Here is a 27,797-nt window from a genome sequence, read left to right as displayed (position 1 = left end):
TTGTAATTATACTTATTATTCTTACTAAAATAAGATAAAGTTAATGTAATAGTTGATCTTTTAGGATCATATCTGGCCAGGGTCAGTGGAAGCACATTGTGCGCGTAAATCTTACGGACTACACGTATTTAAAATCCATCTACTAAGACGTAAGTTAAATAAATTACGTAATAATTCACTGTTAATATTAAAATTGTATTTTTAATTACCTACTATGTTTAACCATCGTTTGATATTAAGAAGTTTTAACTTAACCATTTTTATAATTAACATAAACAGTAAATTTATATGGATTTTAATTAATTAAAGAAGTAATATTGTAAAGCCTATTTTAATAGAGTAAGTGTGGTGTTTCTTGCCCATCCCTCTCCATACGAAACTATCTTTTGGAAGGGGCAACTAGAATTTTATATTTTAATTAACGTTGAAATATGTGGTCTAATTAGAATAAATTATTTGACTTTGATGTAAAAGCGCTTTGCATGCCATATTGATCATTTCGTTTATTTACACTTTGTTACCTTAAAATACATATAAAAACCGGTTACATAAGTTATTAGACAAAGGGCCGCCTTATTGATAACAAGCGATTCCTTCCAGGCAACCCTAGTATAGAAAAGTAAAAAACTAAACGTGGTGACGGTAAAGTACAATTTATGCACTTTCTAGTGTTACATGTAATTTTATTTCTATATACTTATGAAAACTAGAGCAATAAAATAGAGCAATAAAAGTTTAAAAGCTAATTGTACGCTTAAGAAGTTATAATAAATGTATAGGTATGTGTGTGTGACGAGACGGACGAGACGGAATTTCTCAAAAAAAACTCTTAAATCAATTTTAAGATACATTGCCACTCTGCTCGTCCGGTATCAAGAGGTTGGAAATTCCAAAACCGGATACTTTGCACAATAAAGGAGTGATAAAATTCAGTTTTATGATTAGGTAATTCCAGAATTAGATTGTCTAGGAAACGCAAATCAACTCCACCGTAGAAAGATAGAAAGGAACATAAAATTTTGTTTTAAGTAACTAGGAACAGATTATAGAGAAGTTATATAATGTGTATCTTGTGCGGCCAGTTGAGTTCTCTTCGTTGTCTGTCTCATAGTTGTTATTAATCTGGATAAGACACATAAGCACAATCGAGAATAGAACGAAGAAAAGAAGAATGAGCCATTTAGTTGAAATAATAACTTATAACCTATAAAATAAACAATTAATACCGTAACACAATATTTTGACAGTACTTACTTTTATGTTAAATCATTCAAACGAATTTTTAAACCTACCATTTATCATGAGAAATGATAAAAACACGTGCATAAGTAGTGGTACCTACAAACTTCAAGATACGAGCTATTGTGTCAAACCATAAATTAAACTTAAACTTAATTAAGCAAATTGGTTTATTTTTTTAATTAACTATATGTCATAACTATGATCCATTATTTAGATAAGTTTTAGGTCATCCGATATTAAGTGCCGCCCCGCCGCCCATGGACTCTCTAACTGCCAGAGGACTCGCGAGTGCGTTGCCGGCCTTTTTATTGACAAGACGATATCAATTCTTATCAATCAACCAGGTTTCAATAAACCTGAGCCGAATTGGTTTGGAAATATTTTAATGGGCACCTGGATCCACCTAGAAGTAGGGCGCGAAAAAAACTGCCTTGAAAAACGCTTATTTGTGGGACGACTGACGTCGAGGTGATAAGGGTTTAATTTCGTGATCTGCCTCGACGTCCTATGATGACTTTACATAATATAATAATAGACAATTGGTCCTAAGAACCTTCTATGGGACTCCATCCGGGTCCGCACCTCAAATTTCAAATGTCTTCAGCGTACGAACAAGTAAAAGTGTGCAAACAGGATTGCACACTTGTTGATCCATTGAATTTCGAACGCTCGAAAATATCATATAAAGACTCAAATAAGATATAATAATATAATAATAGTAATATGAACTAATAACAGTTATTAGAGGCTCATTACATCATAATATTTGACGCAATTATCCTAGCCTTCATTCCTATCTTTAGTGTTATAATATTGTTTCTTAACGATAAGTTTGTGATAAAACAGAAGGGCTCAAGGTCATGAATATTTTATATAATTCGGTCAGAATAGGGTAGTCAAAATTGTACTTATTGATTAATAAATTAAGTCTTCTAATTCTGTTTTATTGTTGTTTAGGATCCGAAAGATGGTAATTAACAATGTTATTAAAACGTTGTGTCGCGTTTCACAACAAGGCATAGTATTGACTTGCAGACGTGTACACAATGGAAACGGTAAGCTAAGCTTTTGTTTAGAATTTTATTCTTCAGTAATATTGAATTACCCCTATTAATGAAAGGCGATATTCCATAATATTGGTACATTGTTAACTCGGCGTCATAATAAGCATTTATTGACAAAACACTCCTTACAGCTGCTAAGTATTGTCTACTTTCACAGCAGCTAAATGCAACGAACATTATGCACAAATGTATGATTCTTCATGATGCAAATATGTTTTGGCTTAGAAGGTACAAAATGGCAATGACGAAAAACGAACTACAACATAGGGTATTTTTATACATATCTATATGTCTTATTCCACTTAAATGATCAAATTAATAATTGTGTTACATTAAACTATTTATTATTTATGCCCCCCGCGACAGATACGATTGTTTATCTTTAAGTTCATGATGACATCACGCTCATCAAATACAGTTTTATACCGTTTAAAAACAATCTCGAACACGTGAAAAATATAATAATAATTAATTATTATAATATTACTGCGAATGTTAAATGATGTGTTTAGCGAACATGGCGAAAATCGAATTGCGGTTTATATAATTTTTTTGTCTGTCTACTAAATTTTTTAAACGTTTTAGGCCGGTTTTACACTAAAAAGCATGAGTGGGTGAAGGTCGATGACGGTATCGGTACTATTGGAATATCAAAATTTGCGCAGGCAAGTCTCACAATATTTTTAATAAAATTAATTTACTCCTAAAATTGCAAGGACACAAAAGGGTACAACTATTTGCCATACGAAATTCGTGATAGAAATCTTAATAACATTTAACCCAAAAACCCAAACTAAACAATATATCTGAGATTTGATATTACGAATACAAAATTGAAACAAGCCTCAAGTACATACACATGTGATTATTTGACAGAAAAGTATTTATATGTTTGCTCTCATCCATCTAAATTCCAGTATTGTCTCAGTAAAAATTAATATTCAGAACCTTATTTGTATAATTATTATATAGAAACCAGCTTTGTGGAATAATATATAGTTGGCGCTTACATACAGAAGCTGTATATAAGCGCCATCTATGTATTATTATATCTATGCTTACATACAAGTGATACTCACAGGAATCACTTGGTGAAGTGGTATTTGCACAACTACCAGATGTAGGAAACAACATAACTTGTGGCGATGAGTGTGGTGCCTTAGAAAGCGTTAAAGCAGCTGGGGAGGTGTACTCGCCTGTTTCTGGTATCGTAAGTAGTCATTCTCATTGCTAATTATATTGTAGCGTCATCTATAATCTTCGACTAACAATTATTGCCATGACATCATAGCCTGATACGTGATAACAAAGATATTTCGAACGCTAAGGATATAGACAACTTATTGACTTAAGTTTGGAGTTGGCAACTCAGGACAGACTGCTCGAGGATTCTTCCCTATTATGGAACAGTACACCATCCTTCCTCCACAATATTTACCACATCAATAAAACAACGCCTATTAAAAACTGCGTGGCAATTTTGGCAATGTTAAATAGATTTAAATGAATTGTCTAGTTTGTAATAAATGAAAAAAAAAAGCTAAGGTATGTTCTTATGTGTCTTTATCTTCGTAAAATTAAGCTGTAATGTTTTTACAGGTAACTGAAAAGAATAGTGCTGTTGAATCAAGTCCAGCTCTAATTAACAAATCTTGCTATGAAGAAGGTTGGCTATTCAAACTGAAACTAAGCAAACCCGAAGAAGTGGAACAGTTAATGGACCAAACCTCTTACGACACGTACCTTGAAGACCTTCAGTAAACAAACATGTCACAATGTTATAAATAATATTTAAACTTAAGTACACTAGATCGTAAACACGATACAAATGTTAGTATATTGTCGTAGCATTAGGTATATCGAAATTTATATATTATGTAGATTACAAAATACCTTAAGATTTCTACACCTTTATTAAGGCATATAAATTACTTACGAAATTTTCTCATGTATAAGACAACTTTTATTGATATGGGAAGTATCGAGACATTGCAATAAGTGTGCCCTAAGATGGTGAATAGTTCTAAACCTTGAAGTGATTGATTCGAACCCTAGTAATAGAAATCGTCATTTTATTTCTCTTCCATTGTTATTAACAATTGTAATTTGTAATATTGAATTTGAATGTTATTGAAATTGAAATTGACGGATTGTCAGGTATAGACTGATCAGTCTGAAGTGATCACTTCAGATCGCAAAATCTCAGCCAAAATAAATATAAAAGGAAAAACAAAAACTTCTAGTGCTAACGGAAGTATAATTAAATATAATTATATTGGGTCCCAGTAAATTTTATGAGTGAAAATAAACATTTTTTTAATATATATTATTTAACTTACCCATTTTAAATGTTACATTATAACCCTGTTGCAAGTAACAATTTTTAAATTCGTATTATTGTTTACAAAATATATTGTTGTTAATTATTACGTTACCCATTGTCATATTAAATTATATATATATATAAATATTATCCTAATATTACTATAAGATGGTAAAAAATTATTTTATGGTATCCCTATCCACAGAACATAATAAAATAAGAAAACGTGAACCAATGAAAGTTAAAAAATATATATTTAACATAGTACATTTTCACGAAAATAACAAGTTCTATACTTTAGTTTTATATTAATTAGTCATCATAAAAACATTATTAAGTGAAATCTTAAATAATGTAAAATTCTAAGGAATTTTTGTTAGCTTATTGGCAACACAGTACCTTCGGTGTGTCATTATGTCTAGGCTTGTGTCAGTGATTAAATTCTCTTTGGCTTGTGTGTTTTTAGTGAGATTCAAAGGGCACAAATGAATATATTTTATATAATTTTTTAGTGAAAATAATAACAGTGACAATAATGTGTGCCGAACCTTTTATACCAGTTTCATAACATCTTGGAATCACGGTTAGTTTAAATTGATTTTCACTAAAGGTTATTTGTTGTGACATACTAGCTATATATTCATGAAATTATTCGTCATCATCGATAAATAAAAGTTATTTTAACCGTTACTTGAGCTTATGATTCAAAGCCCGATGGTCTAAATACATGTATTCATCTTATTCGAAATGTATTTCATTCAACACAATAAGGTCGTTAACTGACGGCACCCCAACAAGGGTCTTGGCGTTGGTCTTAACGCTTGTAAGGGAGTGTAATAATAATTACTGTTGATTTGGCGGATATAGCTTATGATCCAAATTTTATGCAAATGCGTTTTTACTATTAGAAATATTATTTTTCCTAAAATAAAGGTATATAATATTAATAGTGACATTACAACTCTTGTTACTGCAATTCGATGTTCTTTTAGTGGATAACTCCGAGATTATTAACGCAAAGTTTTAATTTTTTTCGCGCATCAAAGTACACAAAGTAAATAAACAGATTATTTTAATACATAGCTAAAGTAAATACCACAAATAATTTTTTCAATTTACTTAATTTGAATCTGAAAATATAAAATGATTTATTTATTTAATATAACTTATTTATATTATAACCAATAATATGACCTAATTAAAAAATATGCACTAACAGGACAGCATAAAAGTCCTGAAAATTCCTTTGTAATTCTTACATAAACACAACAGAATTATGAAAATTATGATATTTATTTGTAGTAGTACTTGTCTATTAACTTACTTTTTTGAGATATATTAGTATGCAGCAGAATAATATATAGTTGTTGGAAATAAATATATTCAGAAATTTTATATAAAAAACTATTTAAATACATATCAATAATAAAGTAGATATAAGATGACTTTAATGTGATTAACTCACCATGAAGCCTCATACAGTTATTGAGTTAACAAATTATATAACTGTAATAAATACATCTTAACAGATTTATCTTATAGCTTAAAGTATAATATAGAAATTTTTTACCAGGCTTCTACATTAGTTGCCTATACACCCAGCCATGGAGGTTGGGGCACGTGCCTTGGATGTGCTGCCCCTTCTACAGGAGAGGGTGGCAGCTTTAACAGGAGGAAGAGATCGCCGTGGAGGTCCCATTGTTTGGTTCCCTGCAAACTCGAGAAGAGATCGTGTTGCTCCTGATGATTATAGGCGCCTTATGCATTATTTAATCAGCATTCCAAAGTATGAATTCTAAAACAAGCTATTTTATTTATCTTAGGGAAACATTAGCTATTTTTAATTGTAATACAAATAAGCTACTGTGAACATTGTACACCATATACTGTTTTCATTTAATTATGATTTTAGCTCTATATTTGATGTTTTTTCAGTGGATCTGTGAGAACTCATGGCTTTACTATTTTGATTGATATGAGAGGTTCTGCATGGGCTGCAATAAAGCCAATATTAAAAGTTTTACAAGAACACTTTTCTTCATCCGTCCATCAGGCACTTGTAGTGAAACCTGACAATTTTTGGCAGAAACAACGCACAACAATTGGATCTCATAAGTACAAGTTTGAGGTAATTATTTAGACTTGAATTCCTGAATTCAAAATTCAAGTAATTGTGTGATTTTTGTAGTGTGGTCAGCTCTGCATGGAATAATAATAAAATACCATTAGTGGTACATTGCTAAATAGGACTTTGTTAGTTGATAAACATAATCATTATTCTTTTATATTATGTATATGTGTATTATATTCTATAACTTATTTCCAGACAACAATGATTAGCCTAGAAGCACTGCCTAAAGTGATAGATAGTTCTCAATTGACACCAGATTTAGATGGTACATTACAATATGACCATGCACAATGGATAGATCTTAGATTGGTAAGTAGTATCTTATTTATATGTTGGCTATAGATTAGAAGAATTTTGTGTGTGGATCGGTTATAAAATAATTTTAGGCCTTATTGTATATTAATTTCCGGCTGGCAGAGCTTCTGTTATATAAATGTTAGCAAGTGACAAATAAAAATGTTTTGAATGGGTTGGAGAGTTGTAGGAAATGTTAGGCTTCTTTCGTTGAATTTTGAAATCTTATATTTTTTGAAATATATTTTGTTTAAATACAGGCTTTGGAAGATTTAATGTGGCAAGCTGGTGAATTGCTTGATCGGCTAGATGATTTACAAGAGGATGTGGCACGTGCTGACTTTGCAGATGATGTTACTGGTGCTCGGCGCGCTATCGATGCTCATGCTGATATTAGTAAACGTCTCGCCAAAGTACCCGTTGATGAACTAGAGGCTCAAGGTACATTTATAAAAGTTGCTGTTGTACCCAAAAATATTTACATTTGGATTTATACAGTGGTACAAATTAGGCATAATTTGCCAGGAGTCCCATAAGGGTTTTTCGTATACGTTAAGCACAAACCACGGAGGCGGAAATTATATACATTGATCTTCTCCGAAGATTTAATAGGCTCAAAGTAGTTGAACATACAACATACTATTAATAAAAATAATTAGATTTTATGAAGACTATTAAACAGCGTTCTTTGTATATAATCTCTTTACGTTGACCTTTATACTTTAAACATTCCGTAAACAAAGACTACTATAATCATAAATAAATTTTAATGAAACAAATTAATTATACTAGTAAATAAGATATGAATGTTTTTAAAACAGTGCAATCTGTGCTTTTTAAAAACTTGTTAAATAGACAATACATTTAATAAAATTTAGTTTATGACATAAAGTAATAGAGATTTGGAAAGTATAAATAGATATATTTTATCAATTATATTGCTAACACCGGTCGTTTAAGGTACGAGTCGTTTAGGTTTGCACAAAAGTTGGGTTGAAAAAATTACGATCTGGTTTTATTACGACTGGTGCATTGAATTTGGAACCCATAGTTAATTAGTAATTTTAAATGGTAAATCAAAAATTACCATTATTTTGTATTCAAAGTAGTTTAAGTATGCAGCATAGACATTTTTTCCGCGTGGCCACACTAGTTGTTGCCTATCAAGTTTCGGTGGATTATTGCACACAATTGTTTCATAACACGCTAAACAATGTCGGTGTAACATGTGCTTTGATTGCCTACGATCCAACGACGACCATGGTACGGTTAATTAATTTGTTTTTATAATCAGTGGAATTCATTAAATACGTTTTTTATTAGTTTATTGAAGTGAAAATAAATCATTTTAAATCGCGTATATAAGTCGATAAAATAAATTTATACTTGGCTTCTCGTTTCGTTTCACCGGGATGCACGATATATTGATTTCTCCTTATATAGTTCTCGATGTTTATCATATATTTTTAGCTTGGCTGTATTTTAGATAGCGCGGAATGGTATTGTGTTTAATTTAAAAAATAAATCTTATACTATTATAAATACCAAATTAAATTTCGCATCCAAGTTTTTCCCGAATGTTGACCCAAACAGTTGAAAGCAATTATGCTTATTACAAATTGTAATCTTTTGTAAGCAAGAGTTCTTAGAGGCGAGTCAAAGACTCAAACTGGCCTGAAGTAGCTTCAACGTTTAGCACAAATAACTTACTTTTTAAACCGATGTACCGCTTCCAAAGTGCCTGGGTCTGCTGCAGAGTATTATAGGGCGAACATTTTATATGTTTGAAAGGATATCGTATATCGGTATAATAATAATTGTAGTTGCTTGTAAAACGCAAATTTCATTTTGAAAGAAATCGTAGTGAGGCTGAAAAATGAATTAAACGGTAGGATGTTAGCTGGTATCATAACTCATTGTTTTTTGCAATGAAGACATTTTATATCTACAATAAATCGAATAATAATAAAGAGATTTTTTTAATGAAAATATTGAATAGAAAATATTTTAATTGTTGTTGTACCGTCTAGGACGCTTGAATTGGCTATCGTGACGATGACTGAAAGTACGATAAAATATTGTTCTGTCAGGGCGCGTTAGAATTTGTAATTTTGAGAGATGATGACTCACTATCCTTATGCACTCACGATGAAAGTCTGGAATGATTCGGAATATGTCGTTTTTTTAATTAGGCGCACGATTGTCGGGACGGGTTCAATTTAAGAAATTGATCAAAGCTATTTATGTGATTTTGCTCAATTTACACAGGCTTCCTAATTATTTCAATCATGCTGAAAATATATTACGATTTAGGTGAACGCGTCCTTCAACGCCTGGAAGCGGCTGAAGCAGTATGCTCAGAAGCCAGCGGCAGTGGAGGCGAATCGGCGTTCCACTGTGGTTCCCCGAGTGCAGTACGGTCCCAGCTATCCGCTGTACGCTCCGCTCACGCGCACGCTCATAAACTCTGGCAACACAAGAAGATGCAACTAGACCAATGCTTTCAATTGAGACTGTTTGAACAAGACTGTGAAAAGGTATTGTAATGTTTCTCTTGCTATCGTGATTAAAAGTTATTACAGTGCCAGTTTCAAGTAAAATTTACTTTTAAATTTAGCTCCAACGATAGACAATCTAACATTATTTTAAAGATTTATGTTAATTTTATTGATGAACTTGAAGATAAATTCGTATATAGACAATTAAAAATTAGTAAACAAAGAAGACTTCATAATAATATATTTATATCTCGACCTTGTGCGCTTAAGGGAAAGTAACCTTCAACCAATCGCGAGACCGTATGTGTTTCTGCAAATATAGTAATATTATATTTAGATGCTGGAATGGATTGTTAACCACCGTACGGCCTTTCTCTCTACATACGTCGAAATCGGACGCTCTTGTACTGCAGCTAAGCGATTACAAGAAGAGCATGCCAGGTATATATTATTTATCTTTATAAGTTTATTTGTCTGGTTGAATAATGTTGTAAGACTGTAACGTCGCACTACTGACGAATCATAACCCGTGGAGTACTTATAACGAACGAGTGGAATTCTTGATTGAATGATTGATTAAACTGTCATTACAGTACAGATGTACGTATACATCAAGGATGTTTACGTTAAAGTCAATCTAAGTAAGGAGCGAAATCGTTCTTGATTTACACAGAAGATTGGATAATTGAAAAGCATTCATATTATTGTGTATTGTTTATTTAAAAATACGACACATTTTATGTGTGTATTTTTCGATGCAATATTTTTTAAATCGTAAGCTGTATTGGTTAACTTGAGATAGAGATTGATAGAGACATAGAAAATGTTAAATTTTCGCTCGCAGCAATAGCAAGTTTTTATGATACCACATATGTTGGAAGTTGATATTTTGTTGTGAAATCATTAACTTGTCTGCAATTAATAGCCAACATGTACATGTGTTCATTCTATATTTCCTGTAATTATTTATAAATGAAAACTACAAGTTCCTACCTAGAAAGGAACATGTAAATAATTAATATGTAATCACGGTTATTCTAATCATTTAAGTGCAGATATATTTTTGTTGTTATTTGGTTATAACTATAGAAAATATCGATGTCTTTTTGCTTTATTAAAACTTTTTCTAAGGTCACAAAATTGGTCATAAGGTGACAATTTTCGAGTAATTAAGTAGAACGTTCAGAACTTTAAGCATACTCAATGAGGTTTAAAAGTGTAATTGAATTCATTTTTTTTCTTTTGGAGCACGTTTTAATTCTTTAAAATAAAATTTTGTATCGCAATCAAGCTACGCGATACTATTTTAAATATTTACGATATTTAAAAATGCATTTTGATGGAATCTCTTGGCTGTAACAGGTTTGCTGCAGCATGTACTGGGGGCGGCAGGCCTAGTGTTGCCAGGGTAACGGCCGCAGCTAGGAGACTAGCTGATAAGCGACACTATGCTGAAGCACAGATAACATCGCTTGCGCATCGTCTGGAGCGAGCTTATAAACAGCTGTCAGCCGGTATGTTATTTAGTGATTTTAGATGTTTTCATCAATAATATATATTATAAAAACTATTTACATCCGATTGTGTATATACATTTTTGTCCAGAAATAATAATAAATAAATTATATTTATTTGGTTTGAATAGGTCTCGAAGAGCGTTCGGCGGTACTGTCCTTATCAGTGGTATTCCACCATAAGGCTGAGGCCTATGCCTCCGCTGTTGGTGGCTGGGGCGCCCAGTGTGCGGTTGCCTTACAATTGGCTACTGGACAGGGCTCCGCTCCTTGTAATGATCCAAGAGCGTTGGAACAACATGCACAGAGGCACAGACAATTGTATGAACATATGTGTCAGGCGTATACTGAGGTATGTGTTAATATAAATAGTCTTTTCGATACAACACAACAGTAGAATAATATAAACAAAATATGTTTTAGATAAGGAATTTATGTGTAGCCCGGCAGTTTGTTTGTGTTATCGGATAAGTTTGATGAATGTGTTTAATTGCAGGTTCACTCAACGAGTAAAAAGTTGCTGTACCAACTTGACCATTTAGTTCAAGTTTGTCATCAGACAGACCCAGCCGATTTGGTATGTATTTTTCGGGTGAAATATTTATTTGTTAATCGTGCAACAAGCTCATCTGATGTTTGGTGATACAGCCGCCCATGAGCACTCACAATGCCAGAATGCCTTTAATAGTTTAGAAATAATAGTGGTTTGATAAGTCAAGACGTTTTGAAGAAAAAATGTTTCGGAAAGTATCGGTTTTATTTTTCGAAACATTTTTTTTTATCAATTCTGGAGCGACAGCCTCTTGTAGACTATCTGAACGTTTGGCGTCACTTGTTCTCAATAGGACATTCACACTCACTGAGCCATCATTGAAATTGATGGTGCAGTGTCCCCATAATATTTATAAATCTTTTCCTTGGTTTCGCTGATGGCTTCTTTACGCAAAATGCTCAATCTGCATTCGATATTTTTCGTTGTTAAAATTTACGATGTTGTATACTTACTGTTAAATAGAAACTAAATGGGGCAGTTTGTCCAAAATTTGATAGTATTCTATTTATGATGATGATTCATGACGATGATGCATCTCAATAACTGCTGGGAAATTTAAAATAGTCGCTGCTTATCAAACGTTGGTACTTACACGCACAATACAGTGGGTTCGACCAAGTGGGACGCGGCAAAAACTGTGTGGTATATGTTATACAACACATCGTAATGTCACAAAAAGTAGATGAATTGCATCGTTTTAACTAAAGTACTTATTTGTCTCTTTTTATTACAACGTAAACACAATTTGATATAAACTGAAGTGTACTTATGTCGAAGCTACAACGTTTTATAAATTAGGGAGAGAGCCTAATAGTCTCTTGAGTTTAAACTTCGATGACTTAACTCATCTTAATCTTTTTAGCAGTTTCTTTCGCGTTTATAATATTAGATTATGGAATATAAAAAATAAAAAGGTACAAGATAAAATTGCTCATGAATCATTATGTAATTCTGGCTATAGGAAGTTTTAAAATTGATTTACAGTGAAATGATTGTTTCGGTTTAGTAGAGTAAGGCAAAAGACAAACTGATTAAGGGATCAGTTTGTCTTTTGGCTTAATGATTACGTACCATAGAAATGTTTTTCCCATGCCCCGGGATACTAGAAGTATGTTTGTTTGACGTGACAATGTAAATGTAGCTTACATTTACATTTCTGTTCCGTACCAACGTCGGTATATCTATTTAAATTTGCATAACAAAACCTTAACAATAGATACGAAACTAATTAGACAGCAGCGGGTGCAATACTTAACATATGTATTAATTTAACAGCAAAAAGACGGCACAGTTAGTTCGGCCGGTAGTAGTGGTGGCGATCCAGCCGCAGATTACAGTTCGGGTGCAAATCACGTACTAGCTGTGATACATCAAATACTTGGACACCATCGAGCTTTAGAGGCGAGATATCATCAAGCAAGGCTTAAATTGCATCAACGGCTCGCTTTATTGCTGTATAAGGAGGATTGCAGACAGGTAACTGTTTTATTTGGATTCAATTATTACAAATAATTTTGTAGAACTTTAAGCAAATTTTATGCTCGTGTTGGGAGGTCCCAACAAATTCATTTTGACAAAACTAAATTTATTTTAATATGATGTACAGTATCCATAATAGAGCAAAGTTGTCCTAGTGAAATCTGTGTTAATGTCTCGACAATCGACAGAAACCGCTCAGTTTACCATCGTAATTATTTATAATATTATGAGATAGTATTCATTATTTTTTTTAATCTTTATTATTTTAAGGTACTCGACTGGTTGACGAATCATGGCGAAGTTTTTCTGCAGAAGAATACTGGAATAGGTCGGAATCTCCATAAGGCCAGAGTGTATCAGAAGTCACACGAACACTTTGAAAATGTTGCTCAAGTAAGTAATGTATTTGGTTTTACAACAAACAGTTTACTTTCTTACAATTCTTTAAGATATTCATTATAATTTCAATATGGAATTAAATTTTAAGTCATACTTTATTTGTATTTATACGATATTCGTATTAAATATCAAACTGTTAAAATAAATACGGAATTGAGTATAAAGGAATTGCTTTTTTGCACTTAGATGGATACTGGAAATATATGATATATGTATATTATAAAACCTTATTATTTCTTAATTGTACGGTTTTACATGTGAAATAACATGACATTCAAGGTTGTCCATGAAAGTTAGTGTGTTTCTCCCTGCCCTTGATCTTCTCCTTGTGTTTTAAACGACCTTTCACCCACAGAACACGTACACGAATGCGGAGAAACTTCTATCAGCGGCTGAAGAATTAGCGCGTTCTGGGGAATGCGATCCGGAAGAGGTTCTTGGCGTTGCGCGTGAGTTGGAAGCTCACGTTGCAGCGTTCGCGGCTAGAGTCGATCGAAGACGAAGACGGCTAGATCTTGCTGTCTTGCTCTATACGCATGAGAAGGAGGTAATTAGTTTGTATTTATTACATATTTTTTGAATGAATTTAAAATTTCGGGAATGGATAATTGTTATATACTTAGTATAAAAATAATAAATAGCCTTTATTACTATATATAGTTTAACTAGTACATAGAAATGAGAAAAACTAATAATTAAACGACAAGCCCGTTAATTTCTGTTTTACAGCTTATCCTTGGACGTAGGTAGAGAGAGATGAGAGATTCCACTCTTCTCGGCGTGTAGTCAAACTTATTTTTATAAATCCGAATTTTCCTATAGTCATTTCTTAGCTAGCTAAATAGTAATAGTTATTAATTATTAAAACACGGTCACTTCAAACTAATGGCTCAGTTAAGATTAAGCGATTATGCCAGGAAAATCCTTTTAAATATACATCATTACATTTTATGTTTATGTAGAGATATTTTAATGCACTGTTTTGGACCATATAAATTTATGTATTGATATCGCAGGGTCATTCGCCCTATAAAATGATCAGAAATAATGGTTATTCTTAAGATGTCAATGTGCCAAGAGTGCGAAGAATAATAATACATTAATTGAAGGTCCAGATTAAAGTTTATTTTATTTGCAGCTATTACAATGGTTGGAAACCCTACGAAGCGGTGGTGGTGTATGCCCCGCTGATGATAGTCCCGAAGCTGCACGACGCGCGTTAGAGCAATGCGCACAACATCGCGGAGCAAGTCTTGACGCATGCGCAGCTACTATAGCGCAGGGGGAAGCGTTGTTGCAGGATTTGAGGTTTGTACTTTACTAGGCCCTGTATATAACGGACTTTTCTTTGACATAATAGGAGGAAGTGAAGTAAATGCGAAACTTGAAAAAAAAACTGATAAGTTTTTCAATAACTTATAATTAATAAGTATATAATTGTGTTGATATTAGATATATGTCTACTGCACGTGTATGTATGTCAGTGAACTCCTCTTAAACGGCTGGATTTCAATTATTTTTCTTGTATGCGTGTGGGTGGCACAGCCACGAAATCAGACCCGCAGATGGCGCTGCAGTCGGTATCTAGGTTATTTATCTATACTACAAATAAACAGCTGGTATATATATAAATCTTCTATATATGTGTTCGTAATGAAACTCCTAAATGGCTGGACACATTTTGATGAGGTTTTTTGTGTGTTCAAGTGTAGTCGAGAATGATTTACATTGTTAGATTTTTTATATGTTGTACAGGACAACGTCTCTCGGATCTGCTAGTATATAAATATATATTTGACCCATCACCAAATAAATGTATTTGTTAAAAAGCTATTATTTATAATTAATTTGGGGTGTATGCCGGTAACCTCTCCTGTTTAATCTTCAATAAAAGTGCTTCCACTATTGTAAAAACCCATTAATAATCTTTTTGGTTAATTCAAAAGTATGTTAAAGTGAAAATAAAAATATACACGGCTAGGCAACCGTTTTCCACATGGTACTCTCACTAAATACTTCATGCAAGCTTGCCGGTTCGGGCTCTTGACCTGCCTTTGAAGCCATCGTCAGAAATAATTCAAAATCCTTTTTCGGTTAAATTAAATACTTCACCTAGTTCTCTTAATCGTTATCAATGCTATTTATGTGTGTTTTATATTTTTGATGCATGCATAATAATTTTATCAAATTAATATTTACGAGTTTAAAATATCTTCCAGTTGATACCGTACCGTTACTAGGTCAGGTGTATATTTTTAAATAATGTATGATATATATTTTACTATTGATTACCGCGTACAACAGAAAATTGAATGCCTAATGATGGGTATGAAATGCAATGCTAAAGATGGTACATGTGATTGGGTTGGGTTAACTTTAATTTAGTTAATAACTTTGCGCACCCAAGAACACTTGAGCAAAAATTGACATCCTTGGGCCGTACGTTATAAAAATATATATTTATTTTTTTCTTTTCGTTTAAAAAACGATGCAATTTTTGTCTCATGATATTTTTGTCCCATTTTTTTAAAACTGTTATTCATAGACTGCCTCATTAAATACCTAAATTGTTAATATCTTTTTCACAAATAAACGCGACAATACATTATTTGTCTTGGTATCCCATTAAATCAAATTGAAAGCTTATATGACACTGCAGAAGTCATTAAGTAATTTTTTGGAAATTAATGAATCAAATGTTTATACTGTGTTATACGCAAATCGCCAATCTTTTAATAAGTCCGCTGCCTGTTGACTATGTCATTATATTATGGTGAATACTCTATATGATATTTTTTTTTTAGAAAATCATTGATATAATACTTTTCAAAATAAATTAATTTTCTTTCAGCAAAATATCCTATTAACGATGTTTAAGGTATTTTCCCTTGATGTCCCATAGTCTTAGAATGCCCTGTATAGGTTTATATCCATAATCTAATTTGTATAGGACCATTACAAAATCGATACTCAATTATGATTTATGCCAGCGTAACAACTCCCTGGATGAAAGAGGATTTGAGGGAAACGCCAATTATCGGAGTTAAGAGGATTAGAGAGATCCGTTGTTACCGTAGACAAATCAAATTGGAAAATGTAATTAAATTCGATTTTTAAACGATTCCAATTATGGAGGTTCTAACTTAGTTCACTTTTTAAATTAATAGTCTATTAATGTTCCTATCACCCACGTCATCTCATCATCTCAAGGATACATCCTTGGGCCGTAAGACTATTAGTTTAAAATTCTAAATTTTCTGTTTCTTTCCGTTTCAAAAACGATGCAATTTTTGTCTCATGATATTTTTGTTTCTTGACTCTTATTTATAGACAACCTCATTAAAAATTACATTAAGTTTGTTAACTTTATTGATATATTATTTAAAGAATTAATTTTTATCATGCTAGCGGGGTTTTATTTAGGATGAGTGTTTATAAATGTCACGCCTAGCCATTGAACGAATTGATCTATAAAAAATAATTGTAGCGCACTTAATGGGTGTGTGAATGAAGTTAATAATATTATTAATTCACTTAAAAATAGGTCGACAACTTATAAGACTTTAATCCAAAAATATATGCAATTTTCGCGGAAATGTAATCGCTGTATTTCCTACTACTTCCTTTTGAGAAAACGGGTTCTGTAATCAGTATAAATGTGGGTACGAATTAACGGTATTGGAAAATGTTATGAGTTATACATACATATAAGATGTAATTTAATAATCTTAAAATAATAGCTCATAATGCCAGTTCGCCAACCAACAGAAAGGTTTCTGCATATACCTTTAACAGTTTTAAAGCTTTAAATAAATAAGTTTTTTATATTTTCTTGACAAAAATATCTTTAGTCATTACAAAAATATATTCAATTTTTAAACGCTTTTACGTTTGACAAGTAGGGCTCCCATTATTGTATCCTTATAATTATATAAGACATGATGTTACAAACGACTTCATGGTTTCGAATATGGCGGAGGTGAGCCTGCTGCCCGAATACCTCAAGTTACATTAAAAATAAACAGCCATTCACATACGAAACCTGAGCCATTAAGGCTATATTACTAGGTACCGAATAGTCTGGACAAAATGGTAGGGAAGAGTGATGATGAAGGGGCGGCAGATGTCTTGGTCGTTCGGCAACCAGCTGATCTGACCAAATTAAGACAATAAATGGTCTCAATATACCTAATGCCCTGAGACAAGCTGAGGGTAGAGTGGTATGGAGGTAGCAAGTCGATGGATCGGTTAGGTCTTTTCATGACAGAATATGAAGCCTACGAAGATTATACAAACGCAGAATATGTCAATGGCTCTCCCATTAAGGGGTAATTCACACGTAAATGCTTATACCAAAGTATTTTATACTTCTATTCAATGTTCCATTATTTTTAAACAAACATCAACGATACATTCAATATGTTTTTTTTTTAAATAAAATGCAAACAATAGCTGTGTTGTCATTGCCTACGGGACATTACACAACGGACTGCGACCCAATTTCTACGTCCATATTGCAGATGAACGCTACTCGGTTTCACTGAAAATGTATCGGTACACGCGATACGGAATCATTTATGCGTTTCGATAGACTAACTGTTTTACAATGGTTATAGTAGTAGTAATAGTTTTTTGCTAAATAAATTCTTTATTATTGCACTCGCATTGGATCAGTATAAATAAAATTGTTATTCTCTTAAGTCGTTTAGCAACATCCTCAATTTACTGGTGTCGTGTTCGCCTAAACACCTATAAATATAGTGCGCCGTATAAGGTATCAGTTCGGTCTGCATATGTACACGTACCTACTGACTCAACTAAGAAAAAAGTTGACGTATCATTCGCAGTATTCACTTAGATATGTAAGAGCTCAGATTTCCGGTACATTGCCTCTGATTTCACTGCAAGATTATCTTAAATATTTGTATTCTTCTTAAAGTTCAAACTTGAATTTATGGGTCACTAAAGTTTTTAAGAGAATTCTAAAGTTATAGTACCCACTGTCTATAAGGGATTTTAACATTGAAGAAGTCTTTTTCCTATAATATTTTGTAAAAAATACTTAGGACAACTTGTATGGGTGATAGTTTGATGAACCTTTTTCCTTTTTTTTTCATTCTATAAGCGAGCCCGTGCAACTTGTTTACCGTAAGAGGAAAAGTTGTCGTCTGTATTGGCGCCAGACTCCTTTAGGATGACTGGGACCATATTGCCCTTTATGTAATTCACGATTTGATTAAACTTATATTTAGCCTAGCAAGTCATTGGTTTGTGTTTTATTTTGTAAGGCCACTTGAACTCCTCTAGTAGTGGACGATATAATTATTACATGAAGATACTCTGTATTTACACTACCATATTTCGCGCTACATTGCGCAATGTGTTTTAAGATATTTATATAATATATAATGATACGTATTAAGGACATAGCCGAGATGTATCCAAAATATTAGTTGTAAGTTTTATAATGAATGGTTTTTAAATGTCCAACTATATAATAATAATTAAAGAGACAATTTTATATAAAAAATGCGTACTAAAACACTATTTTATCTTGATTTATTTAATTTGGGCTTTGTTGATTTACAAAAGAAAAAATAAATAGTCATGACGCGTTATGAGTATTAAAGAAAAACGCAGTTTTTGTTTTTTTATTGTAAAAATTACTAAATTTTCTACTGGTCTAGTCCTTAAAATTATATAAGAGAGACACGGTGAGTACATGATTTAAATACTGATCATAAATTGCGTCATATAATTTGGTTTCACTAGTATTCCATCATGTCGTCTATTTACGCATTTAGAATTTACAATACTGCGTCAGACCGAAACGCTACTTTCTTTCCTCTTTATAAATATTCCTGATAGTATTGTATAGTCATAACAAAGTTCGATTTAAAGATTCATAAACGCGCTAACATCAGGAATTATGCAGATTTAATAAAAAAAAATGTGTCCTTTAATCGACGAAAGTAATATGTATTATATGTAGGTAGTATAAAATATAATAACAAGAAAGTTATTATGGTATATATTCTATTTTTTCCTTATTTTTTGTATTTTGGCAAGTAATATTTAGTGTTTTGTATTCCACAACAATACAAATCGTAATTATGATTATTTAAATATCTTAGCCATTAATCAGGGTAATTAATCTTAAAATACGCGTGATCAACTAACGAAGGCAAACAAAAATGAATGGCTGACAATAATATTTTAGAAATATCTAACACTCACGCACGTACTCAACGACTTCAATTGTTTCGCCCTTCAACAAATACGTTCTATTATAATGGTTTTAATAATGTTCGCAAAATACGCCATACTATATATTGAGTGCGATTAAATATATTTTGAAATACTTTAACGTTCAAAGAATATTACAATAGGTATTGTTAACACGATTGTTTTATATTGGTGTAATAATATGCCCTAAAACATTTTATTCTGCATCATGTTTGATATTATAAAAATTGGGTATTATAAAAATTCTGTATATGTATATTCTTAATAGGTGATCAACGTACATTATGCTCTTCAAGTTTTAAAAGAGCGCAGCATGACTTAAAAACCACATGGTCGGCGTAAAATCTTTTTTTTTTTTTACGTAATTAAAAAACTGAAAAACTTAGAACATGTGTAATTAACGCCGTGTTGTTCTCTTATATCTCAGCATTGTATTTAAGGTAAATATAATATTCAGTGGCTGCAACCAACCGGCAGATACTTGAAAAACAGTACTTAAGTTCGTTTTGAAGCGTAGAGCCCATACAACGCTTCCCCCTGTTTTCATACATAAATCCGTCTGCCGACATAATATTATAGAACGTCGAGTTTCTGCTATTATCCAATGAAGAACGTCTGTGGCCGTTTATCTTTTTTTGTGTAGCTACAGGGTTTTATTTTGTTCAGCCTTATGATTCCTAATAATAGGCACTAGAATTGTTTATGTGCGATTTAGATTAGATGTTCAAGAAAGTTTTTATATTCCAAGATCAATCCTCGATTATAAAAACCAAATTTTCTAATACATATAGTGTATAGCAAATAAGCTTATAGTGTTTAAACTAATACGGTTCTTATATTTGCCTTTTTCTAAATATTTGTATTATTCCATAATAAATCGAAGTCACAGAGGTCTAATTAGCCATTGAACGTATTCAAAAGATCATTAATACAGATTGCCAAGATTTTAGGCGGTTGATTTTCCGCGAAGCCAATTAGTTTTTCTTTAGTAAATTCTTTTTCGGATAGGACTGAGATCCGATCGCGCCTCGCGTTCCAGTCCACTGTCGGGCAACATCGCGTCGACACGTATATTGCGTGTAACACGCTTTCGCGCTCAATTCACGTTTCGAAGGAAATATTTTCTGAATTAAAATGTGACGTTAATTATATTAACTAAAGCATGGTGATTTGTGACAATGAATTCATATTAAACATTACATAATTCATATTATGAATAAATTAAGTTTTATGTTTGGTTTTATTGATGAATAGATCGGTAAATAGTCAAAAAATGTTTATGTAGTGTAATCAAAAATATATATAGAGAAAGAAAAATTCGACGTTCGGTAGAGATTAGGGCCCTCAATGATATAATACTTTTTGTAGGTATGATTGAATTTCCGACCGGCACCCCAAAACTTGAACACATAACGAGGGTTCATAAAACGATACTTCTGCCCACAATTTACAGATGTGTGTTAATACGAAATTGATTTTTGCTTTTCTGATGGAAAAAAACGTTTATGACACAATTTGTTTGTATTAGTTCAATGTTTGTTGATTAAGTTAATAAAAATTCATTCATATATTGTAATGGTACATAGAATAAACATATAAAATCTTATTTTAATATTATTAAATAATATTTTTTTATGTAACTAAAGGAAAACGGTCCAGCCCTTTTTCCTTTGGTAACAGCCGCCTATGGAGGCTCGCAAGTCCGTCGCCGGCCTTTTTTTAATTCCCTTGTTCTATCATATCAACTTACTACTTTAATGAAACAAAAAAAAGACACTAAAAATAACCTTACCTGTACTTATATAATATTATTGTATTTTATTTATTTATTTAGTAGTTTTATCTTTATTTTGATATTAAACTGATAACTCCTATTTTGACTCAGTGATAGCTCAGGTTACAAAATATTTATGCGATGATATAATAGCAAAATATAGTTTCAATATACCGTATATGGAAAATGGTTACACTCGCTTTCAGAAAAATAAAGCTTTTGTTAAAGATTTCTAGCACAGCTGTTTTCGAATTTTTCATCTCTCTATTGATGTATTGAAACCCTCCTGTCTAGTCTTGGTCAATATTTGCAATGCGAAAGTCTGTTCCAGCTACATTACTCTCCCCCGGGAGGCGGTTATTGTGATTATAGGTACCTACCTCTTTTTGTTTTTTTTTCCTTTTACATCATACTATTCAGCTGTCAGATAAACCCTATATTGGACGTGCTTCTAGGGGTGATTGATTAAAATTAAAGAATTGCAAGGAACAATGCTATGATGTAATTAGTCCTTTATTGGGCTGATGATATGTGTCCTTCTTAAATCACACATGTTATATTTATTCTTAATTAAATTTCGGGTATTAGGATATTATATAAAATCAATTGATTAATTTACAATAGCTGTCGTGTCGGGAATAGTCTGAGTTGTTGGGAAGTCGACAACAATGGTTAATGGGTTGCGAGTGATTTAAATTGTCTCACAATCGTTCTTTCCGGCTCGCTCCTACGGTTAAGAACAGGATTTGACGGAACGTTTTACCTCCCCCTCCCACTGATCCGTGGGACCCTCGCGCCCCCTGTATACAATTGTTCATATATTTATAATTGTCATTTCAAAAGATTTTGAGATTGTTTAAAATATTGTACAACTTTTTGTTGATGGCAAATTAATTCGTCTTAAGCGCTTCAAAAATTCAAGCATTGTTTCAAAATTTTTCAATTTAGGAAAAATACTTGACTATATAGGCGTGTATATAAACAGCACTTACTCATTAATCAGCAGTGTGTGACGTCTTAAACTCTACCAATCATCGGAAACTCGCGTAATCTGAACTCTCTCACGGTTACTTCGTTTCGGTTTTATAATAATTGCGTTGTCCTAAACTTAGCGAATTGCATAATGTTTTTCTTCTTTACGCCATTTGTCGGTATTGTTTTATGGCTTAATCATTACAAAAGCTAAAATTTTCAATTACCGTGAAAAACATTGCATATATTGCTAAATAAGTTATATTAAGTTGTGAAGACTAGCTCGTGGCTTGAATATTAAAGAGTAGTTTTACATTTTATAGCATTACGGTTTTACGAATTGCTAATTATATTGTTCAGTCCTTGTACTTGCTGTACTCAGCTTCGTGAGTGGAGAGTACTTAGGTCTCCGCCAACCCTGCATAATTTAACATTTAAAGCATATTCGCTCACTTCAACTTTTAATAACGTCGTTTACCTCATTCAGATATAGAACTTTTACTTCATCTTCGATATTAAACTCGGAAATTTATCACTCATGTAAGAATTTTCATATTCAGCACATTACGGTAATAATACGGTGAAATCAAAAAGAAAACTAATAGTATTTGAACAATGTAGCGTGTCACATACTTACGTGTACGTAGTATTTATCATGTTAATAATAATATCGGTTTTTAATAACCGTAGTTTTTATTCGTAGGAAACGCTTTTTTTGTATTGTGATCAGTCTAACCTTATTACTTAACGGTTGCTTACGTCTTTGGTTAGCATTAAGCTTTCTTGTGGGATTCCATACGCCACTGTCAAGTGTCTGGTGGCAAGTCACGCGATTTGTGTTGTGGTCTATAGAAAGTCTGCGGATGATCTACGTGTACACGCCTTGAAGTTTCTACGCTTCTTATAAAACGTGTTTTAAATAATGTTCATTTTATTATAAGTATGAAATATGTTAATACATACCAATTGGTTGAGTTACTTTGATGTCACCAGCTGACATATAGTTTTTTAGATTGAAAAGCTTGGATATTGAAATAGCGACTTTTAGCGTATTGACGTTGTGTTATAATAGAAAAAGTTGTATCCCTCGAACAAATACAAAGGTGACGCCGGTTCGGTGCTTCCGTTGTGGGAACAAAATTTCTTTAAAAGTTGTCATACATGAGAAAAATACACCCTTTGAGATTCAAATTATGAGTGGAAAGTTCCTGTAATTTCATTTTATACGTAATTTAATTTTTAAATTAGAGAACGTAGTCTAACGCGTTCTTAGCCTATATTAGTATAGAAATGTTTATTTATAATAAGGGAGTATTAACTCATTACACAACATTAGTTTAAGAGGCGTATCAGACTACTGAACTCTATATACACTAGAATTTAGGATAACATAAAGGGCCTTAGTCCCGCTAAGTGGCTTAGCGCGAACATGTCCCCTGTATCTCATGTAAATCCGATACAATTTTGACTTATGAGACAATGTAAGATAAGTCTCGTTCTGAGTTTTACCATAAATTCTTAACCACAAATATTTCAATCGTCTGTAAATTACTTTCAAGTAAATAACAGACTATAAGAAATCTGTAATCTTAAAAAAATGTGATCTAAATTATATATTACAATTTGACGTGTTATCGTTCAATGGATAATAACTATTATTTAGCTATGCTGTAAATAAATTTAATTAAGTTAATTTGTATTTACAAAAATTTAGCGTATCGATTCTTATGTTAATGTGTTATGACTTGGCATTAAAACTACGATTATAACTACGTACTTATGCATTATCGTCTAGACTTGTTGCTTTTTCTAAACGGTGACTTTCACGACAAGATGCCCTGTGTCCTACCATCTTGTTTCTCTGTCTATGAGCATTTAAATCTTGTTAAATAAAAATGATTCTACTCCGACTTAGAGTACCTACCTAATTATTATTTATTGTAGTAATACCTTAGTAGTTAAGATAACTATTAAGGTATTATATTATGGTCTATATATAAGTCTTGTATTTGTATGTGTGTAAGATTTAAAACATAGTCTTTTGAGGTTAAGGAAACCATAAATATATAAAAGATATAAAACGTTGATGAGTGACTTTTAACGTGCTATAAACTATGAATGAGCCTTAATTGTTGTATCCTCGAGGACTTCGAAACAGAATATTTACGAGTTTAATAGTTATAAAGTTTAACGCACTGTTAATATATACTTTGAATGTTCCCTCGACTTTAAAAGGCAGTGCTGTCATTGATGTGACTTAAACGACTTTATTTATCGCTTATCGTGTGGTTAAGGTCTTGACTGAGTTTTAATAACTTAAGTTGAATGTGGGTTGTGTAATCGGAAATCCAAAATTGTTTACCCTAACATTAAGCTTAAAACATATATTAACATACATAAGCTCAATGTTATGAGCAGATGTAATCTTAAAGTTGACCTTTGTTTTACTTTATATTTGCCGACTAAACAGGCTATGAATATAAATATTGTTCCTAGTATTTGCGAAAACAATGCCATTCTCAGACTTAGAATCTTTGGTTCCGATTGGGCGCCGACGCGTGAGGAATGCCGCGCTCTGGCGACAGTAGAAAACGTCCTCACGGAATATTCATCTTAAAATTAAATGTCTGTAGTATCGCACCATCGCGAGTCGCGACTCAGGGAAATCAAGGAGTACTTTCACAAAGCTTTCGTCTTTCAACTTTATAAGTATTTAAGCGGCTTGTTTTGTATAAGAACAGCATAACAATGCTTCGAAAATCTTATTAAAACTTGCAGTAAGGTAAATTTTACTGTTTAAAAGTTACGCATAATAAAACGTATACCGATTACAAACTTAATCCTAGACAAAGCGTGAAAATAATAGTTATTTAAAATTACAATGCAACGCGTTCAACTACGGCTAAGGCTTGCGAATTGACATAAAAAGACGTAGAAATAACTGTACTTATTAAAAAGTACGTAACCTGTAAACCTTGCGATATAAACCATGAATTTAGATGGTATTAAGACAATGCCTATTGAATATAAAAATTCTTTTATTAATGTATTGCGTCAGATATTTTTCAACAAAATCAAATATGAAAACAAATGTGTTTAATAAAGTAGATATGTAAACACTGTTGTCCACTGTTTTAAGAGATTCGCTAACCAACTGTAACATAACAGTAGCCAGTGATTGTAGGTCACTGTCGGTTATAGTTTTAATCACCATGCGTATGCAATTGTTAATATAGTTAACAACGTGCTCGTCATATAACTGTTCTTTGCTTATTAGTATTCGTAGCGACGGTTCATGATTAACGATTTTTGTATAAAAAGTGATCGCGGAAGACGATGAAATGAACATTTTCCTGTAAAAAAATGCTCAAATATCATCGGCGTTCCCACAGACACAAGTCACCCGTACGATGTTTACGATGGAGGTTTGTTTAAAGTACTATTCTGATTTTCTAAACAACCTTGTTTCAACTCTTACAGGTCGGTGCCTCATTTAAAAAACTATATATTTTATACCTATAAAATCTGTTGTGTTTCTAAGTCGTACATTAATTAAATTCAGTCCGTTTAACTAGTCGAGTTTTTGAAAAGAACCTTGAAAAGGTCATGGGAAAGACGCGTGTGTTCGGGCAAAAGCAAAAAATGGTTCAGCCTGTCTTTAAAGAAACATTTTTTTTGTTTTCCTGAAATTAGGACGTCGAGCGAGTGTTTCGACGCCAGTGACGTTACACCCCATATTCTTGGTCTCAGATTTATGTATCCCTGATAATTATTCTTTATACACCTACTATACAATATCGGTATTTTGATAACCCATCGATTCGGTCCTAAAAGAGCGATATTTTCCTGACCGCGTGAGCAAGTAATAAAGAAAAATCTCAGCTGGAGATCAGACCTACCACTTCACTATCCGTATCTAGTACTAGGATAACAGAAACAGTTCAGACCTAGTAGGTGTCCTAATGAAAAAAAATATAAATATTACATCAAAAACTTAGACATAAATTAATTATATGGTCTTTTCAGATCATCGGGAGACTCAGATACAGCAAGCACGTCCGCAGTGGAGACAACTCTGGAACGTTTACGCGGTACTCGAAGCGCTCTAGAGGAACTTTGGTCGGATCGGGAGCGACGTCTTGAACTCACCCTCCAATTGAGACATTTTGAGAGGGACGCTCTGGAGGTAAGTTGGCTGCTGTTGGATTTATGCGATATTGCGTTGTATTTAAATATTTAGCTTATAGATCTTTGTTGAAGCTTTGACATTGCCTACTAAGGTGAACCTGCTTAATGGAATTTTATTATAAATGTATAGTGGACCAGGAATTCTATGTTGCAAATACGTATTGTATCAAAAATTCATGTTATATCCAATGTCAGTATTAATTTACAAGTTATATGCTCCACTTAATACGTTATAATATATTGAATTTATAAGGAATTATTATTTAATTAAAATTTGTAAATTGGAAAATGTGCTTTGTTGAAACAAGAAATTCATTAAATTAACTTACTTGATAAAACAAAAACGACAATTAAAGTCTAACGTTCTATTCCCTTATTTATTATATTTCCCATACATATAATTAAACACCTGTACCACGGAACAATCGTTATGTACACTAAAGATAATAAAGACGCACCATTCTTTACATTTATTTTACTACATGTGTTCTTCCAATCCATATTAATAGTCTCTAAATGTGTCCTATTACTTATAAGGAGACGATTAAATATGAATTTGAAATATTTGATACTTTAAAAGAATAGTTGGAGTAAGCAATTTGTATTAGGGAAAAGAGCGAGACCAATTTTTAAAAGGCCGGTAATTCGCTGGCAAGTCCGTTTGCCTCCTGTTTTATAAATAATATAAAAAAATCTTTAACATTAATAAAAAAAATACAATGTTTCGTACACTAGTTGACTATCAAGCAGATTAAACCGTGTCATATTCACGGAACAATGGCTTTTATAAATGCTACAATGGAAAATTAAAAAATTTAATAGACCTGCTACTATTATATATTAGAATGGTGAAAAAACTAGATTTATTCACAATGATAAGATAATATCTAAGTACAAAAATCTAAGTCTTAGTTTTTGAAAAAAAAATTTTGTTACATACAGAAAATCAAGCAAGTATGTAAGCTAATATTCGATTTTGTTCATTTTCTCCATAAAGAACCGCATCTCATGCTATCTAATAAACTGCCTCTTGACTTCACCACAATTTTTCTTACGGACGTTCATAAGTGTACATGAAGTTACCTTATGCATAAATTATACATATTGAAATTTATTATTT

At 32.3% G+C, this 27,797-nt stretch overlaps 2 protein-coding genes across 7 annotated transcripts in view; both read left to right on the top strand.

The window, feature by feature from the left end:
• The first annotated feature begins 36 nt into the window (after positions 1–36).
• LOC110999972 (glycine cleavage system H protein) lies at positions 37–4,628 on the top strand. The gene is made up of 5 exons (XM_022269281.2): positions 37–149; positions 2,200–2,297; positions 2,892–2,971; positions 3,388–3,516; positions 3,906–4,628. The coding sequence occupies exons 2-5, from the start codon at positions 2,210–2,212 to the stop codon at positions 4,065–4,067; spliced, it is 459 nt and encodes a 152-aa protein (XP_022124973.1). The 5' UTR covers positions 37–149; positions 2,200–2,209; the 3' UTR covers positions 4,068–4,628.
• A 204-nt stretch (positions 4,629–4,832) lies between these two features.
• LOC110999555 (kalirin) overlaps positions 4,833–27,797 on the top strand; it is a 77,561-nt gene continuing 54,596 nt past the window's right edge. For 4 of the 6 annotated variants that reach the window (XM_022268685.2, XM_022268667.2, XM_022268675.2 and 1 more), the window contains exons 1-15: positions 4,842–5,212; positions 6,203–6,415; positions 6,565–6,757; positions 6,956–7,069; positions 7,315–7,495; positions 9,368–9,591; positions 9,890–9,993; positions 10,915–11,066; positions 11,198–11,418; positions 11,563–11,643; positions 12,895–13,095; positions 13,369–13,491; positions 13,853–14,044; positions 14,636–14,805; positions 26,516–26,675. In XM_022268685.2, coding sequence (XP_022124377.2) covers positions 6,234–6,415; positions 6,565–6,757; positions 6,956–7,069; positions 7,315–7,495; positions 9,368–9,591; positions 9,890–9,993; positions 10,915–11,066; positions 11,198–11,418; positions 11,563–11,643; positions 12,895–13,095; positions 13,369–13,491; positions 13,853–14,044; positions 14,636–14,805; positions 26,516–26,675 — 2,298 coding nt within the window. In that variant the 5' untranslated portion in view covers positions 4,842–5,212; positions 6,203–6,233. Of the gene's footprint in view, positions 5,213–6,202; positions 6,416–6,564; positions 6,758–6,955; positions 7,070–7,314; positions 7,496–9,367; positions 9,592–9,889; positions 9,994–10,914; positions 11,067–11,197; positions 11,419–11,562; positions 11,644–12,894; positions 13,096–13,368; positions 13,492–13,852; positions 14,045–14,635; positions 14,806–26,515; positions 26,676–27,797 lie in introns of all 6 variants that reach the window. The other 2 variants (XM_022268705.2, XM_022268696.2) reach the window with 2 other exon arrangements.

The sequence above is a fragment of the Pieris rapae genome, chromosome Z (assembly GCF_905147795.1).
Source record: "Pieris rapae chromosome Z, ilPieRapa1.1, whole genome shotgun sequence".
Taxonomy (NCBI): domain Eukaryota; kingdom Metazoa; phylum Arthropoda; class Insecta; order Lepidoptera; family Pieridae; genus Pieris; species Pieris rapae.
This window is presented reverse-complemented; position numbering and strand designations above follow the sequence as displayed.

Bases quoted from the DNA above. Each gene is read 5' to 3' on its own strand.
- LOC110999972 (XM_022269281.2), top strand. From the start codon at position 2,210: ATGGTAATTAACAATGTTATTAAAACGTTGTGTCGCGTTTCACAACAA. The intron at 2,298-2,891 runs GTAAGCTAAGCT...TAAACGTTTTAG, and splicing joins ACGTGTACACAATGGAAACG to GCCGGTTTTACACTAAAAAG. The intron at 3,517-3,905 runs GTAAGTAGTCAT...ATGTTTTTACAG, and splicing joins ACTCGCCTGTTTCTGGTATC to GTAACTGAAAAGAATAGTGC.